Source organism: Crassostrea angulata, chromosome 6 (genome assembly GCF_025612915.1).
Source record: "Crassostrea angulata isolate pt1a10 chromosome 6, ASM2561291v2, whole genome shotgun sequence".
In the NCBI taxonomy this organism is placed as follows: Eukaryota; Metazoa; Mollusca; class Bivalvia; order Ostreida; family Ostreidae; genus Magallana; species Magallana angulata.
The window spans coordinates 30515899-30533589 of NC_069116.1; the positions used below are offsets into that span (position 1 = coordinate 30515899).

At 33.7% G+C, this 17691-nt stretch overlaps 1 protein-coding gene across 1 annotated transcript in view; it reads left to right on the top strand.

Moving 5' to 3' along the window:
* LOC128187346 (uncharacterized) overlaps positions 1–17691 on the top strand; it is a 79033-nt gene that overhangs the window by 47191 nt on the left and 14151 nt on the right. Inside the window, exons 10-16 of the mRNA XM_052857757.1 lie at positions 1528–1668; positions 7156–7365; positions 8825–8949; positions 11593–11806; positions 12845–12870; positions 14171–14366; positions 14477–14520. Coding sequence (XP_052713717.1) covers positions 1528–1668; positions 7156–7365; positions 8825–8949; positions 11593–11806; positions 12845–12870; positions 14171–14366; positions 14477–14520 — 956 coding nt within the window. The remainder of the gene's footprint in view (positions 1–1527; positions 1669–7155; positions 7366–8824; positions 8950–11592; positions 11807–12844; positions 12871–14170; positions 14367–14476; positions 14521–17691) is intronic.

A 17691-nucleotide genomic window follows, 5' to 3' on the forward strand; every position in this document is an offset into this window, starting at 1 on the left:
TAACAACAACAACAACCCTTGCAACTTGTGATTCTTTAACAAGCTTACCAGTATTTCAACAACCACAGGATTTTTTCTGTGATTTTGGCTCCAAAATCTGCTCTGTGACTGGAATATATTAAAATTTAACCAAGTACCAAATTTTTCATATTTTATATCTATTTTATAGTGAATCTCACCCTATTAATCCCTACAATCTATTTATGTTTAAAACAAGGTTAGGTTTTTAAAAAGCAAACAAAGTCAGCCAGCAGAATAATAATTTTAGGGCAATCTATTAGAATACAAGATATACTGAGTACCTTTTCCAGAGCAATAATAATATAAGGGTGTACATTTAGTTTGCACCTTTATTTTTAAGGCTGTAGGTGAGGAGACAAGCATGAAGCCGTGTACATAGTGTACTGCATGAGTATGACAGCACACCTATACTTATTAAAGGTTGTAACTTTGCAAAGATTGCTCTCTGAATTTCATGGCCCCACCTCAAACCTCTGCCAATACATATATTCTCTCTAATCTTGCTAAGAGAGTTGGGAAGATATGTATGCGGACTTGGGACCAGGGCTGCGGACAATACCCATGGAAAAATCTGGTTATTGAAATGGCGATAATGGTGGATGGGTGGGTGGGTTGGTGGGCAGCTGCCAAAAGGATACCTCTATTGTACGGGTAACTCCACCTACAATTTTCAAGATACAAAGTTGATGTTATGGTGATCAATTTTACATATATCAGAAATATGCATGTTACTTGGATTTTGATTTTTGATAATTTATGAAAAAAATTCCAGCTGATGAACTTAGTCATTTTCTCTCAGAATATGGCACATAGGGTGCTCTATTTCTCTGGATAGATAGTGTTTATCAATTCAGGCTTGACAAATGGATTATGGATACAGTTCACATAAAAGAAAACCTGGTTTGCTTTCATATTAACAGCTTTTCACTTGTTCACTTATTGAACTAGACTTATGTATCACACCAGCTTTGAAGGGGAGATATGTTGGTAAAAAAAAAACACCAAAAAAACAACCCCCGCCCCCTCCCGAAAAAAAACACCCAAAAAACCAACCAAACATAAAAACCCAATGTTGACTACTTTTATTTGTTAGTTGCTGATAAATAATATACAATTGTTGTTTTTGAGGTCAATACGATTATTTACCCGAGAAGTGCAATATTCACCGAGCCGGAAGTGAGGTGAATATTTTACTTTGAGGGTAGCTAAATCATCGTATTGTTAAAAAAACCCAGCAATTATTACTTTATTATATGATTCAGCGACGAATATTGATGGAGACATCAAGGTTTTAGTTTGAAGCCATAGCTAAACAAATTGAGAAACACAAGATTTCATTGGTCAATCTATTTTTAGTCCAATGTAGAGAAAATCAACTGTTATTATAATATTGACCTCTTAGGTCACATGTTAATATAACTCTGTTTTTTCTAGAAAGTTGGATATTAGCCAATCAGAGAGCTAGAAATTAATCAATCATATAATAAACTTTGTTATCATTTACAGTGGATTTAAAATGGTGCCATAAAAGGAAATGTTACTCAGCATTGATGTCAGGAGGTATGGAGCATCTACAGAACATTGTTGATCAATGTTTCAGAATGTTGGATTCCAAAAGAATTACATCAGCAGGAATTCATATTACAGGTGTGTGTGCAAAAGGGGCGAAAATAAAACGGGGGCTAATATTAATTTCCCTGTATACAGTAAATAATAAAAATGTATAATATATATTATAAAAATTGCAGTCTGTTGAGGCAAGGTTTTAAAGTTTAAATTAAATGTTTTCTTTATCTCTTTTTACTGTTGCACTGTAAAAAGTTTATAATTTGAGAATTCTATTGAGATTACTGAAAACCGGTGGCTATATCCAATTTTACGGAACAACAAGGAAACAAAAATATTACCAATCGTTACTACCCATTACCCTAAGAGCCCGAATATAGCCTCGGTGGTCATTAATCTCAATGGAATTCTCAAAACAGATGAAGATATGGCTTGCATTTTATCCAAGTTTATTAACAGCAAACAGCAACCAAATAACTTGAAGAGGATACTCTGCCCCTCAACAATAAAGAAGTCAATAAAAACTATAACTGAATGTGGAGATGTACAATCCGCTTTTAAAACAAGGCAGCTCTATTAACTTCAGGGGAAAACAATTCCGCATAAATTGGAATGTGTCATGTCAGTCCAAAAAATTTTATGCTATTGTATATGATGGTTGCAACCAGTTTTTTATTGGCAAACCGGGAACTACATTAAGAGCAAGAATCTGTGTGAAGAAACAGCAGATTAGAGACCCGGAATATCGTATAATAAAACTCAGCGTGCACATTGATGTGTGGACGCAGGCAATCAATGTGTTTCCTTTTTAAAAACATTTTACAGAGAGTGCAACAGAAAGAAGAGAAAAAGAAAACATTTTATTCAAACTTTAAAACCTTGCCTCAACAGACTGCTATGATTTAATTTAACTTTGTGTGAATTGTATAAATATTTCATTAAATGCCGCTTTAAATTACGCGTCACTATCTAACTATAACTATGATGTCATTGTATTGTAGACGTCACCAAGTTAGTAATCTTATTGTTATTTTTAAAACGTCTGAAGATTTAATGAAAGCGCTAATGTGTTACTCTGTGTTGTCTTTCAATTTTTAAAAATTTTCCTTATGTAAAACTGGACAACGAGATTTTTTGCAGGTTTAACTCTCTCTTTCAATCCCTCTCTATGTATGTATCATTAAATACTGTCTGCAGTAAATCAACGACTTGTGATATGATAATGATCAAACCATTAAACTGTATATACTGCTTTTATAAAGAATGACTTTTCATTTATTAGGATCTCCTCAACCCCAATAATTGTTATTATCCTGTTTATATCTGTTTTCATTTACATTATGAAAATGAAGATTAATTAATTATCATTAAGGTATCTAGACATTTTGCAAAGTTATGACATAAAGTGGTATTTTTTATAAAACCTGATTTTTAGCTCACCTGAGCTTTTCTAATCGAAATTTGTCCGTTGTCTGTCATCGTTGGCATTGTCATTGCTGTAAACTTTTCACATTTTCATCTTCTCCAGAACCACTGGGCCAATTTCAACCAAACTTGATACAAAGTATCATTGGGTGAAGGGGATTCAAATTTGTTAAAATGAAGGGCCACGCCCTATTTTAAGGGGGGATAATTTAGAATTATTGAAAATGTTTTGGTATTTTTCATAAAACTTCTCAAAAACTGATCGGCCAGAAAAGCTGAAACTTGGGTGGAAGCATCCTCAGGTAAGGTCAATTGTAGTTTATTCAAACCATGATCCATGTGGGTAGAGGTGGGCAGCAATGAGGGTCGAAATTTTACATAGGAATATACATGCGTATAGGTCAAATCTATAAAAAATCTTCTTCTCAGAAAGTATCCAGCCAGGAAAGCTGAAACTTTTGTGGAAGCATCCTCAGGTAAAGTAGATTTAAGTTTGTTCAAATCATGATCCTTGGGGTAGGATGGGGCCACAGTGGGGGGGGGGGGGGGGGGGGGGTCGAATTTTTACATAGAAAAATATAGAGAAATTTTTTTTAAAATCTTCTTCTCATAAACCAATTGGCCAGAAAAGCTGAAACCTGTGTAGAAGCATCCTCAGTTAAGGTAGATTCAAGTTTGTTCAAATCGTGATCCTCAGAGTAGGGTGGGGCCAAAATGAGAGGGGGGTAAAATTTTTAGGAATATATAGAGTAAAACAATCTTCTTCTCAGAAACCAATCAGCCAGAAAAGTGGAAACTTAATTATGTTGACGCTTACTCAGGTAAGGTAGATTCAAGTATGTTGAAACCATGGTCTCCGACGTTAGGGTGGGACCACAATGTGGGGGTTGGTTGAATTTTAACATAGGAATAGTTAGAGAAAATTTTTTAAAAGTGTTCTTTTCAGAAAATAATCTGCCAGGAAAGCTGAAACTTGTGTGGAAGCATCCTCGGGTAGGGTGGATACAAGTTTGTTCAAATCATGATCCCCAGGGTAGAATGGGGTCACAACAGGGATGGGGACAAGTTATTACGTAGAAATATATAGGGGAAAATCTTTCAGAATCTTCCTCTAAAAAACATTTGCCTAAAAAAGCTGTAACTTTACTGAAAGCAACTTCAGATAGTGTAGAATTAAAAACATCCAGGAGTAGGGTGGGGCCACATTGGGGATCCAATATTTTACAAAGAAATGATATTAATTATTCACAAAAACTGAAATGTCATGATACATGTATATGGTTTTACTTATATGGTTGCATTTTGACATATTGCTGATTTTTTCAAATTGTTTAGACTTTGGTCCCTGGATGATTCTTGGGCCTCACAAGGGGCTCAGAGTTAGATGTAGGCTTATATCTCATTTATCAACAATTGTTTAGGATCTTTTTGAGAACTACAATGCTCAACATAGGATATGACTATAAAATCACCCTTTCAGAAAAGGGATTTGATTAAGTTGATTATAAACATAAGAATATCCAGGGAGAAATACGGGATCTATATGTATGAATGATACTACATTGTCCAGATATTTTATATTATGACTCAATTTTGCTGATTTTATCATGCCTATTGTTGCTCAGGTGAGAGATGGGGCCCATGGGCCTCTTGTTATCAAGGTTGTCCACGAACTTTACAGACAACTCTCGTATACTGTGTGCTTACTACATGAATATAAAGGTTTCAGGCTGACATTACTATGCCATGGTAGTACAAAAACTTTTTCATAAAACAAAGAACTTCATTTTTTTCCACAGTTATATGTCTTTTAATGTTATTTATTTGAAATCCACATTTTGTAAACATATGTTTGTTAAGACACAAATGGTTTGCTGCTGATTTTTCGGTGCTTGTGTCGATCAATGTATTTTTAGCTCACCTGAGCCAAAGGCTCAAGTGAGCTTTTCTGATCACAATTTGTCTGTTGTCTGTCGTCGTCGTCGTTGTTAATGTTTCACATTTTCATCTTCTTCTCAAGAACCACTGGGCAGATTTAAACCAAATTTGGCACAAAGCACCACTAGGTGAAGGGGATTCAAGTTTGTTCAAATGAAGGGCCACGCCCTCTTTAAAGGGGAAATAATTGAGAATTATTGAAAATATGTTGGTATTTTTCAAAAATCTTCTCAAAAACTATTTGGCCTAAAAAGCTAAAACTTGTGTGGAGGCATCCTCAGGTAGTGTAGATTCAAGTTTGTTCACATTATGGTCCCCGGGGGTAGGGAAAGGCCACAAGAAGGGGATCAAGTTTTACATAGGAATATATAGAGAAAATCTTTAAAAATCTTCTTCTCGAATACTATTGGGCCAGAAAACCTCAAATTAAAATGGTAGCATCCACAGGTATTGTAGATTTAAATTTGTTCAAATCATGGTCCCCGGGGGTAGGGTGGGGCCACAATTGGGGGATCAATTTTACATGGGAATATATAGAGAAAATCTTTAAAAATCTTCTTCTCAAAAACTATTGGGCCAGAAAAGCTCAAATTAAAATGGAAGCATCCACAGGTAGTGTAGATTCAAATTTGTTCAAATCATGGTCCCCGGTGGTAGGGTGGGGCCACAATTGGGGGATCAAGTTTTACATAGGAATTTATAGAGAAAATCTTTAAAAATCTTCTTCTAAAAAACTATTAGGCCAGAAAAGCTCAATTTCAATCGGAATCATCTTTAGGTAGTGTAGATTCAAGTTTGTTCAAATCATAGTCCCTGGGGGTAGGATGGGGCCACAATTGGGGGATTATGTTTTCAAAAGAATATATAGAGAAAATCTTTAAAAAGCTTCTTTTCAAAAACCATTAGGCCAGGAAAGCTCAAATTTGAGTGGAAGCATCCTCAGATAGTGTAGATTCAAGTTTGTTCAAATCATGGTCCCCGGGGGTAGGGTGGGGCCACAATAGGGGGATGAATTTTTACAAAGGAATATATAGAGAAAATCTTAAAAAACCTTCTTCTAAAAAACTATTAGGCCAGAAAAGCTCAAATTATAATGGAATCATCTTCAGGTAGTGTAGATTCAAGCTCGTTCAAATCATGGTCCCCGGGGTAGGGTGGGGCCAAAATGGGGGGATCAAGTTTAACATAGGAATATATAGAGAAAATCTTTAAAAATCTTCTTCTCAAAAACAATTAGGCCAGAAAAGATTGAATTAAAATGGAAGCATCCTCAGATAGTGTAGATTCAAGTTTGTTCAAACCATAGTCCCTGGGGGTAGGGTGGGGCCACAATGGGGAGATCAAGTTTACATAGGAATATATAGAGAAATTTTCTTCTCAAAAACTATTAGGCCAGGAAAGCTCAAATTTCAATGAAAGCATCCTCAGGTAGTGTAGATTCAAGTTTGTTCAAATCATGGTCCCTGGGGGTAGGGTGGGGCCACAATGGGGGATACATTTTTATACATAGAGAAATTCTCTAAAAAATCTTCTTCTCAAAACCAGGAAAACCCAAATCTGAGTGAGAACATTTCCAAATCGTATAGATTCAAGTTTGTTAAAATAATAGTCAAGTGGTATGGTGAGGCCACAGTGGGGGATGAATTTTTACATAGGAATATATAGAGAAAATCTTTAAAAATCTTCTTTTTAAAGACCATTTGGCCAGAAAAGCTTTAACTTGTGTAGAGGCATCCTCGGGTAGTGTAAATTCAAAATCACAGTCGACGTCCCTAGTGGTAGGGCGGGGCCGTGATGGCGGTTTGAATTTTTACATAGGAATATATAGAGAAAATCTTTAAAAATATACTGGGAAAGTTTTTCGGTCAAAAACTCACTACTTAGTGTGAAAGCACAGGTCATGCAGATATAAGTTTGATGAAACCATGATACCCTAGAGAAAAGTGGGGCCACAAAATGGGGGGGGGGGGGGGGGTATATAGGAATAGAGAAAATTTTTCTTACAGGTACAACAACAAAAGGGGCTTGGTATTTACCAAAAGAAAGAGGTGGATAAAAATTGGCAGATTTTCAATTTTTTTACTGAGATCTACTGTACTTAGTTGTCAAGATATTTTGATACTGTAATGCTAATTTGATCAGAATTAAGGCAAGTGTTGCTCAGGTGAGCGATGTGGCCCCTGGGCCTCTTGTTTATATTTTCAGAGAGTATGAAAGACTCAAAGATGTACACAAAAGTGATAGAAGCATTCATGAAAAAACTGAAGCAAATAAATAATGACAGATATGCTTTTGGATTGTCATTGAGAAAACTGCAGTTTCTTTTGTGCAAGGAACAGTATGAGAAAATGGAATCAAGCTATACTACAGACCCAAATGTTTTCTATAGCTTACTTCAAAGTGCAATGGGGAAAGGTACAGGGCAGTAATTATGTGAAATATGTATGCTAGAGATAATCGATTCAAGTACATGTAGTAGTATATGTACTATCAGTACAATGAACACAAGTCTAGACCCCAAAAAATCGTATTGAGAGAAAATATTTCTGTATTCAAGAAATTAGAGATGATTGAAGACAAAAAAAGAAAGGTTGCAGCAGAAAAAAGACAATTACATGTATATTTAAAATGAATATCTAGCTTGTTGACCTTATAAACAGATTTCTATTTACCGTATTTTTCGAAAATTAGGTCGATACGGTTTATTGGGCGAAGGAGGCCGTTTTTAGCCAAAAAATAAAAAAAAGTATAAATAGGTCGACTTCGAGGAATTGGTCGAAAAATTACCGCTAGTTCTAATGAATAAATGGTTTAAACCAATAACGTTATCATATAGTAGCCTTTAATCTTATTTCACAGATTTAAACAAAAGGGAAATAAAATGTATATCTTGAAAACATCGTAAGAAAATGTCTAAAATTGCATCAAAATTTTCAAACCAATTGATTCAGTACGGCCGGTTTTAATTTGAGATCGTTTTTTATTACTTCCCTGCCATGTGTACAAACTGGTGTTAACTGGGGGATAGTAAGCTAGCCTGGAGGCATGACTACGGTAGCACGTGCCACCCTGTGTCTCTGTGACTTTTTACTGTGTATATACACACGAGTCAACCGGTGCAACCTCTGATCTCATTGAAGCCTGCGGGCATGAGTAGCATTGCCGAGAGTTCAACTGTGTATATACAAAGTAAGCGCTACCCAGACTGATTTCAGAGACACCTGGCTAAAATTTCATCGAAAGTTTTATGTTGAATATACAGAAAAAAACTTGTTCATGTATTCTATTATGAAAACAAATTGTTTTTTTTTTATTTCTACTCGACTCTAATCTCCCGTAATTACCCTTTGTACTGTTCTCATTTTACTTTTACCGCGCGAAATCGTTTTCCTGTTTATCACACGATCAAAATGCATGACAGCATATAATAATGATTGAAAGATGATTCAGTCAGTGATCTAAGTAAGAAATGTAAGAAGAAATAAATCTATTTCCATTTAATTTTGTTTAAATGATAAATTACTACAGTATATTGATTAAAATCCATACGATTTTTACACAGAAATTCAAGCAGTATTAGAGTAAACACTCATGATGTTAGTGGAGGGTTGCATAAATTTTTGCAAAATTTCATATCAAATTTTTCAACAAAAAAAATATAAATTGGGCGAAGCGATGAATAGGGCGAGGTCCACGTGGCAGGGGAAAAAAGTATCGACCTAATTTCCGAAAAATATGGTACTACAAATCATATTAATTCATACAGAATATTTCATATTTTAAGCTTTGATGGGTTATAACATATTAACCTCCTTCTTTTTTATCCATTTTACTGTAAATTGAATTCATATTTGTAATTTATTGTATTCATCAGATTCAAGCAATATATGGAAAAAAAGGACTGTGAAACGACAAAGGGATGTTTTAGTCTCTGTCTGTGGACCCTCCAGTGATCATGTAAAGAGAGCCATGAATGAGTTCAGGGAATCAGCTGCATATGTAAGTAACATAAATTTAAATGTTACAAACTAACAATACCATATTTAATATGGTATTTAGCATGTTGGTCGGGTTTCCAATTGCTTCCAACTTTTTTTCAGAGGTGTCAGTTATTATATGTTTTATCAATATTCTCAAGGATTGCTATTTTTTAACTCATTTGAGCTGAAGGCTCATGAAGCATAACATGCCGACTGGAGTTTTGTAAACTTGTGATGCGTGCTAACTCTATATCCTCTTTAACCACAATGCATAGAAGATGTTTAGTTGCTTAAATAAATCAAAACTTTACCTCACAAAAATTCCCTAAAAATTCGGAGATGCTCATGTATAACTGGCTTGAATTGTTGGCATGTACTGTGAACTCCATCAGCATTTAGGCATGTGCAAAGAGAAAAGGATGAGTGCATTTATGGGCCCCGGTAAAACGTGAAAAAATGAAAATTCAAATTAAGCATATTTTTTCCCATAACACTATCTATTGATATCTATTACATAAGAATTAACAAGTTTTAGCGCTGAATTTATTGTATATAAAAAGCACGAAGCTTTAAAACATAGTGGAGGTCAGCAGACATTCGTGATTTTGCATAGTAAATCGAGGAAGGGCATTCATTTCAAAGCCTTTGTTACTGTCAGCCTAACCGAGTACAAACTTGTGGAAAAGACAAAATACGCATTATACATTTAGAAAACTCCTGTGAAAGTACGAAGTTTGTACTACATTAGGCTGGTACCTAAAAAATGAAAAACGTATGAAAATTTCAAGGTTTTTCCTATAGCAAGCGAAAGCTATTACCTGTGTGACCCATGTTTGAACCCACATATGGAATAAATTATTTCAAACAATCACGTGGGTTCTATTTAGGTAAACGTTTGTCAAATGTGCTCACTGTAAAACATTGACACGTTTTTAATCGCTTTCCATCATCTTTGTATGGTCAAGAATGTTTATTTGGTCACTATGGTTATATGCAACTTCAAGGCTTTATTCAATTTTTTTTTCTGACGTAAAATAATGCATAAAGTATAATTCAGCCATAGATCCACCAACAGAGCAATGTTGATTTAAATGTCTCCTCCCTCTGATTTAAATAGACACAATTCAAGTAGGTTCGGTTCGATTTTTCCAGATTTAGATTATTTATAGGCATTTAGAAATCCTAAATTTTTTAAACTGTATGCTAATTTTGGTAAATTTAAGCGTGCATATAAATCAAAAGTATCCATCAGTGCTTAACTATTATGAGAAAAAAGCAATTTGTTGATATTTTCTAAATAAAAACAGCACTGAAAAAGGGCCCATTCTCTATAGCTTAAGTGCACTTGTTCTTTCCAAAAATGTATCCCGGATAATGAGCTAATTTTTGACAAGCCTTATAGTCTAAACATGATAATATTGAGTTGATTTTACTGTTAATTAGGATTAGCTGATGAAACATTGTTTTAAAATTAATAAGTTTATTATCATTTTATTAATAAATAAGTTTAATAAATATATAATGGGAGAATTGTAGGAACGAGACTACAACACAGCTTTGCAGGATAATGAATTTCAATTTTTTATATTGGTTTTGATGTTTAAAATTATTCATAATATTTGTTTTGCTCTCCCGTCAAGGTAAAATCATTCTAAATACTCTCTGAGTGCTGGGATTAACAATAAATTGAAGATACCTCTTTATTTAAATGAGTTTTCTTTGATGCCATATTACACAGATTTTGGAGACCCACAAATTGGAAATAATATTCCAAATCAACAAGATAAAACCCAAAATTGGTGTTATAGAATTTATAAGCAGGATACCCCAAAGCACAACATTATTTAGCCCCAGCTTTGCGGATGCCCGATAGTGATCAGTCTGTCCATCTGTCTGTCCATTCGAGATTGCTTGTCCAGAATATATCTTCTCTCCCCTTGGCCCAATCTGGCTCATACTTCACCCACAGAATGCCTTTAGGTAAAGAATGTGCAGTGACCCTGAACCATGTTTCAAGGTGAAATGTGAAAGTCATAGCAGAATTACATGGGAAATTCTTGTTTGATCATATCTTTTCTCCCTTTGGTCCAATCTGGCTCCTACTTCACTCACATAGTGCTTATGATCAAAGGGTGTGCAGTGACCTTGAATGATGTTTGTAAGTCAAGTGTCAAGGTCATATTGGATCATGCAAAAATCTTTTTTCAGAGCATATATATATAATCTCCACTTGGCCCTATTTGGCTCCTACTTCACATAAACAGAGCTTTTGGCTTAATGGTATGCAGCAACTTTATAATTTGAACCAAGTCAATGTGAAGGTCATAGCAGAGCCCTTTATAATAAGTTTTAGACTGTAAATTATTTCCCAATTGCTTAATCTTGCTAAGATTGAAAAAAAATGCGGGTATGTAAGGAGTAATGAGATTGAATTAAAAGTTTTATTTAAAATCTAAAATATAAAAGATTTCTAAGCTATAGGTCATGACAAAATTCTCTAAAATGCTTTTTATCTTATTCTCCATTATTCAAGCGGGGCCTTTTGAGATGGTCACCATCTCAATGTTGTCTAGTTAATTTATAAAATTGATAAATCATTATCTTCTAATTTTTCCCACTGCTGAAGTCTATGATATGTGTAAGATGTAATAATTACTTACAGGAACCAGGAAATTGGTGCGTCAAAAGGGATTACAAGTGGGCATTTGTTTCGAGCATCACCAATATCAAATTGAATGAGGCTATGGAACAGGGAGTTTCAACAATAGAAATAAAAGAAGAGGATGGGATTTATCATTATGATATTGACTATATGGTGAGGAAACTAGACAAGGAAACTGGAGATAAAAGGCCAGAGAAAATCAGATGCCTTCCAGGTAATTAAATGAAAATTTGTCTTTAAAGAGCGAGAGCCACAAGCCATCAAACTGTGCCTTTAAATTTTCACAAAATTCAAGTTTGAACAATACAAATTATCAACTGTTTCTCTACATTTTGCAGGGATGCTAATACATGTAATGCATATCATATGTATGATAGAATGAACGTGTAAGGTTCAAACATGTTGAAGAATTGGTGTTTAAATAATATTGACATGTTCTATATTTTGAAGAAGTGTACTTGTATTTCACAAACATATTTAAATGTGAAAAACATATGGAAAAAACCAAGTTTCAACCAGTGCATCAGGCATGCTGTGTCAGTGCTCAAACCACTGAGCTATATTGAGACCCAATATGACTGACAAGTCACACACTTGTTATGATGGAGGGGAGATAATAAAGAATTGTTGTAATTTTGCTAGGATTTTTAAGTCACCTGAGTCATTCGGGTTACCTTTAGCTATTGGTCTTCGTCAATCCACATGTATCCATTTTCCATTAACAATTTTACATTCTCAACTTCTTTATGAAAACTACAAGACCAATTGTTATCTTTTTTGGTTTGAAGCATCTCTAAAACAAAAGGAATTTAAATTGTAAAATTTATAACCATACTACCCCAATGGGGCTAAATTGCAAAAAAGGCCAAATTTTCAAAAGTCTTCTCTACTCCTACACATGCGGAAAAATAGTAAATGCATGGTTATGATGTCCATGAAGAATAATGTAATGGTGCAAAAAAGTAATAGTGTAATACTTTCAAAGACGGAAAACTATTTGGTATTGTTAAATAACCAAAACATTGGACTAAGCAGCATTGAATTTCACAAGTTTATACACTGGATCTACTATATGTTTAGATGGAGGCTATTTTGTACCTCCTGCAGGTGATACCAGATAGCCTCAACTAAATATTTACTCGTAAAACATTTCTTTATCTTTGCATTACAATTTTTAAATGTTTTCTTAGAAAATATACCAAAGTACAATGAATTGATATGTAAAAATTTAGAATTTTTGCTTTCGTTATAGATCACGAAGAAAGTAAACCAAGACCAGTAAGTTTTTAAAATGTCACTCTCTGTGAATAAAGAATAATCAATTGATTATTTTTTGAGACATTTTAATTGCTTCAATACATGGTGGCCTAAATTACTTTTAGTTCACAGTAAGTAGCCTATTAAATTACTTTTAGTTCACAGCTAGTTTGTACATAATTGCCTATCTAAATTTTACCAGGCTTCCATATCTCTTAAGAATATAGAAGTTTAGGCTTGTATGCAAAACCTTTCCCAAAGGTGTGGAGGATTTTTATCAAGGTGGCTCGACACACCAATGCATTATTCGCTTGATCAATGAAAAATAATTTTTGAGAAATTACTTTACAATAATGACACCAAAATCAGCTTCCAATTATTTCATATGATTTTTTTTTTCTATTTTTTTTATAGAAACGTTTTAGTTGCGAATAGGATATATAGAAAATTTACTGAAATTTCACATTTTTGTTTCAATGTCTGTGTAAAATATCATTGTTTTGTAATTACTTTATGTGACTAATTATTATTCTTTAAATTAATCCATAGATTTAAAAGATGAATAATAATTACAATTTTGATTTCCAGAATTTTTTTTATTAAAAGATTAAATACTTGACTATTTATTCATAATTATATTGTTATCATTAATTGACACCAAGTTTTAAGCTCTTAAATACCCTGTTTGACCTTAAAACAGATTTTTCCATTTCACTGAAAAAATGCCCCCAAAAAATCATATAAAAGCTGAAAACCGATACTGATCTCTGTTTAGTGGAATCATATTTTAATTGGCCATCTCAATACTCAAGAGGTATCAAGAAAAAAGTACAATACATGAGACTTTAAGGTAGCTCTCAAGTAGATAAAATTATTTTTGACTTTATACACATAGTTTAAAAAGAATGAGGATTTTGACATTTTTGGCATACAGTTTTTTTTACACAAAAAAGTTCATAAAAAATCACAATAAAGTAATATTTTGATGTAATATTCCACTTTTTTACAACCCACTAAGCTTAATAAAACATTACAGTAATTGCAATTATTAACAGCAAGCTTTAACACCATGTCTTTTTTGCAATATAGACTTTTTTTCCCCAGTTTCTCAGAAAAATCACAGAAAAAAAGTTCATAAGAAATAACTGTGAAAACATATCCTTCTTTGAAAAATGAAATAATGTTTGCAGAAATAAATCTATAACAATCCATAAAGTAATATTTTGATGTATTATTTCACCTTAAGCCATTTCAATTGTTATATGTGCATAATGAAATTAACATGGGATGAATACATATACATGTACATTCTAATACATAGGGAATGGATCTTTGGTATGTTCTGTTAGGAGATAAATGGGTGCTCCTGCCAGAGATTACCTGTAGGATGCTGACAGATGCCAAAAAGATAAACAACAAAGAAGCTTGTGATGATCAATATGTGTATGATTTGACATATAATGAAAGAAAACGAAAGGGAAGGGAGAGAGTTAAAGAGGAGATTATGTTTATTAAAAGTAATTGCTAAAACTTTGATACTGTATTCAATATTCTAGTTTTCTATGAATCTTTTCATGTTGATATAATTTCTCAAAATTTTAAGATGTTTTGGGGGCCTTTATTTCAGCAAATGATGATGGATATGTGGATTCAGATGGAACAAATACTAAGGTATTTCATTAAATATTAATTATATTTAATATACACTTTAATAGTTTTTTCTGTCTATCATTTGAAACACAAAAAATTATTTTAAACTGCATTAAAGAATATATTATCATCATTATAAGTTAAATATACTGTAGACCAAAACTTATCTATTCCAAAATAATTTCAAGTCTCCTAATTAAGGGATTTGAATCTAGGGAGGGGCCAAAACACTCAAATAGTGTATAGGGTAGGGATTCCTAATGCATGGTGTTGCCAAAATGGTCATTTAGTGTTAATGACATATATCAAATGTTTAAGAAATGTCAACTGACACAGATTGAAAACTGACAGCACGTTTAGAAAAAAAAAACCACCATCCTGTCATGTTGAATAATACTTTATGTCTACTGTATGTAAAGGAAGGATTTTGGCTGGGAAAGGAGGGGGTATGCATGTATTTGTCTTATTAGCTCACCTGAGCTGAAAGCTCAAGTGAGCTTTTCTGATCACTTTTTGTCTGGCGTCTGTCTGTAAACTTTATACATTTTCGACTTCTTCTCCTGAACCAATTGGCCAATTTGAACCAAACTTGGCACAAAGCATCATTTGGTAAAGGGGATGCAAGTGTGTTAAAATAAAGGGACAAACTTAATTTTAAGGGGAAGTAATTAGGATTTATTGAAAATTTGGGGATCAAGTTCTTCTCAAAAACTATTTGGCCAAAAAGCTGAAACTTGTGTGAAAGCATCATATATTGTAGGTTCAAGTTTGTTCAAATCATGGTCCCCAGGGCCACAATGGGGGGTCGAACTTTTACATAGGATTAATTAAAGAGTTAATCTTTAAAAATCTTCTTCTCAAAAACCATTTGACCAAAAAAGCTGAAACCTGTGTGGAAGCATCCTCAGATAATGTAGATTCAAATTTGTTCAAATCATGGTCACAAGGGTAAGGTAAGGTCAGGCCACAATTGGGGGTCTACGTTTTACAAAGGAGTATATAGAGTAAACTTCAAAAATCTTCTTCTCAAAAACCATTAAGCCAAAAAAGCTGAAACTTGTGTGAAAGCATCCTCAGATAGTGTAGATTCAAGTTTCAAATCATGGTCCCAGGGGGTAAGGTCGGGCCACAATAGGGGGGTCTATGTTTTACATAGAAGTATATAGAGTTAATCTTTATAATTCTTCTTCTCAAAACCTTTTTGCCAGAAAAGCTGAAACTTGTGTGAAAGCATCCTTAGATAGTGTAGATTCAAGTTTGTTCAAATCATGGTCCCCGGAGGTAAGATGGGGCCAAAAAGGGGGGGGCTTAATTTTACAAAGGAGTATATAGAGTTAAATTTTAAAAAATTACCTTCTCAAAAACTAATAGGACTGAAAAGCTGAAACTTGTGTGGAAGCATCCTCAGATTGTGCAGATTCAAGTTTGCTCATATTATGATCCTCGGGGGTAGGGTAGGGGGGGGGGGGCAATGGGGACCGGTAAAGATGGAGACTGACTAAATCTTTACAAAGGAATATATGGAGAAAAATCTTTTTCTATAGAAGAAAAAAACATTTTCTTAGAAAAGGTGAAACATTAGTTAAAGCAACCTTAGATATTGAAGATTCAAATTTGTCAAAATCATATTTTTTAGGAGTAGGATGGAGCCACATGGGGTGGGGAGGGGTGGGGGTGGTCCAATTTTACAAAAGAAAACAGTTTAAATTCACCAAAACTCAAATGTCATAATATATGGTTTTACTTATACGAGGGTTGTCCCAAAAAAATGTAGACAGGACACATAATTTATAATCTGTTCACTGCAATTTCATTAGACTTCTATGTTTTCTTCAGTGACCCTTTGGCAAACAATGCTGAAAAGTTCAAATCTGTACTTTATTTATTTCTCGAGAAAATGAATAATTAGTAACAACAAGTTTTGACAGGCGGCGCATTGTGCGACGTCGAAAATTTCCAGTTTTTCGTTGTTGCTAAACCCTCTACATCGTTTACGATAACATTTACGTTTTATTTCCGAAAATGTCTTAGAAAAAATAGTATCTTTCAACATGTACCCTGCGTGCACATTCCATATATATATTTTGTTTATATTTTTTTTTAATATTTTCTAAGTACAAACGATCTGTCGGCTCCAAACTTGCCCTGTGTTACTTATTGTCTAACGTCAGTCTTACCGAAATGTGTCGTTCAACATTTTGACGTCCATTGATATCGTTCGGGGTTTCTTTTTTCCACTTATTGTCGTCATACTTGTTCAAATATTTTCAATGTTGTTTAACTACTTATTCACAAAACGCATTTCTCATCGATTTTGTTAATTTCATTTACTTCCAAAGCCGCTTAGGATTTATTTCATGGTCTTTACAAAATTGTATCAGTTACTGCTGCGCCGCCTTAAACGCTGACAACGTCATTTTATTACCAGTTAACTTTTCAACTTGTCACAAAACGCGCTATAAAATATTTAAAAGTTTTGTTATAGCCAGAACATTTTCTGAGTAAATAATAGAACTATTATCAAATATCAGTGTATGTTTTATTTGAATTTTTTCATTCGAAAAGTACTATTCCGCCCAATTTTCAATTCATTATGTTGGTTTTAACTTTTTGTTTTTGACATTGCGCCGCATGTCAAATTTCTGATCTAACATGCTTTCATTTCACTAATTTGATCTCAAACAATATTCGATTTTAAAACATTATTTGAATGCAAATTTCTTGAATCCTTTGTGGCACAAATTTCATCTTCCTTTGTCTTCGATTAACTGAATAACGCCACTTGTCTACGCTATTTTGGGACAACCCTCGTATGCAAGCATTTTGAAATATTTTTGATTCTTTAACATTGTTTAGACTTTGGCCTCTGGACAGTTCTTGGGCTTCACAAGTTTGATGTAGGTTAATATCCCATTTGATTTAGATCTTCTTGAGAACTGTAATGCTCAATATGTGAAATGACTGTACTATGACAAAAGGAGATCAATGATAAACTGCACATCCAGGGAAAAAAATTGATTTTTTTAAGTATTGGATCTGTTATACTACATTGTCCATATTTTTGGGGGGTATATTACTCCGTAAAGCTGGTTTTATAATGTCTATTGTTGCTCAGGTGAGCGATGTGGCCCATGGGCCTCTTGTTTTTTATTCTGCTTAGGAATTTCAATGAAAGAAATTAGTGAATTCACA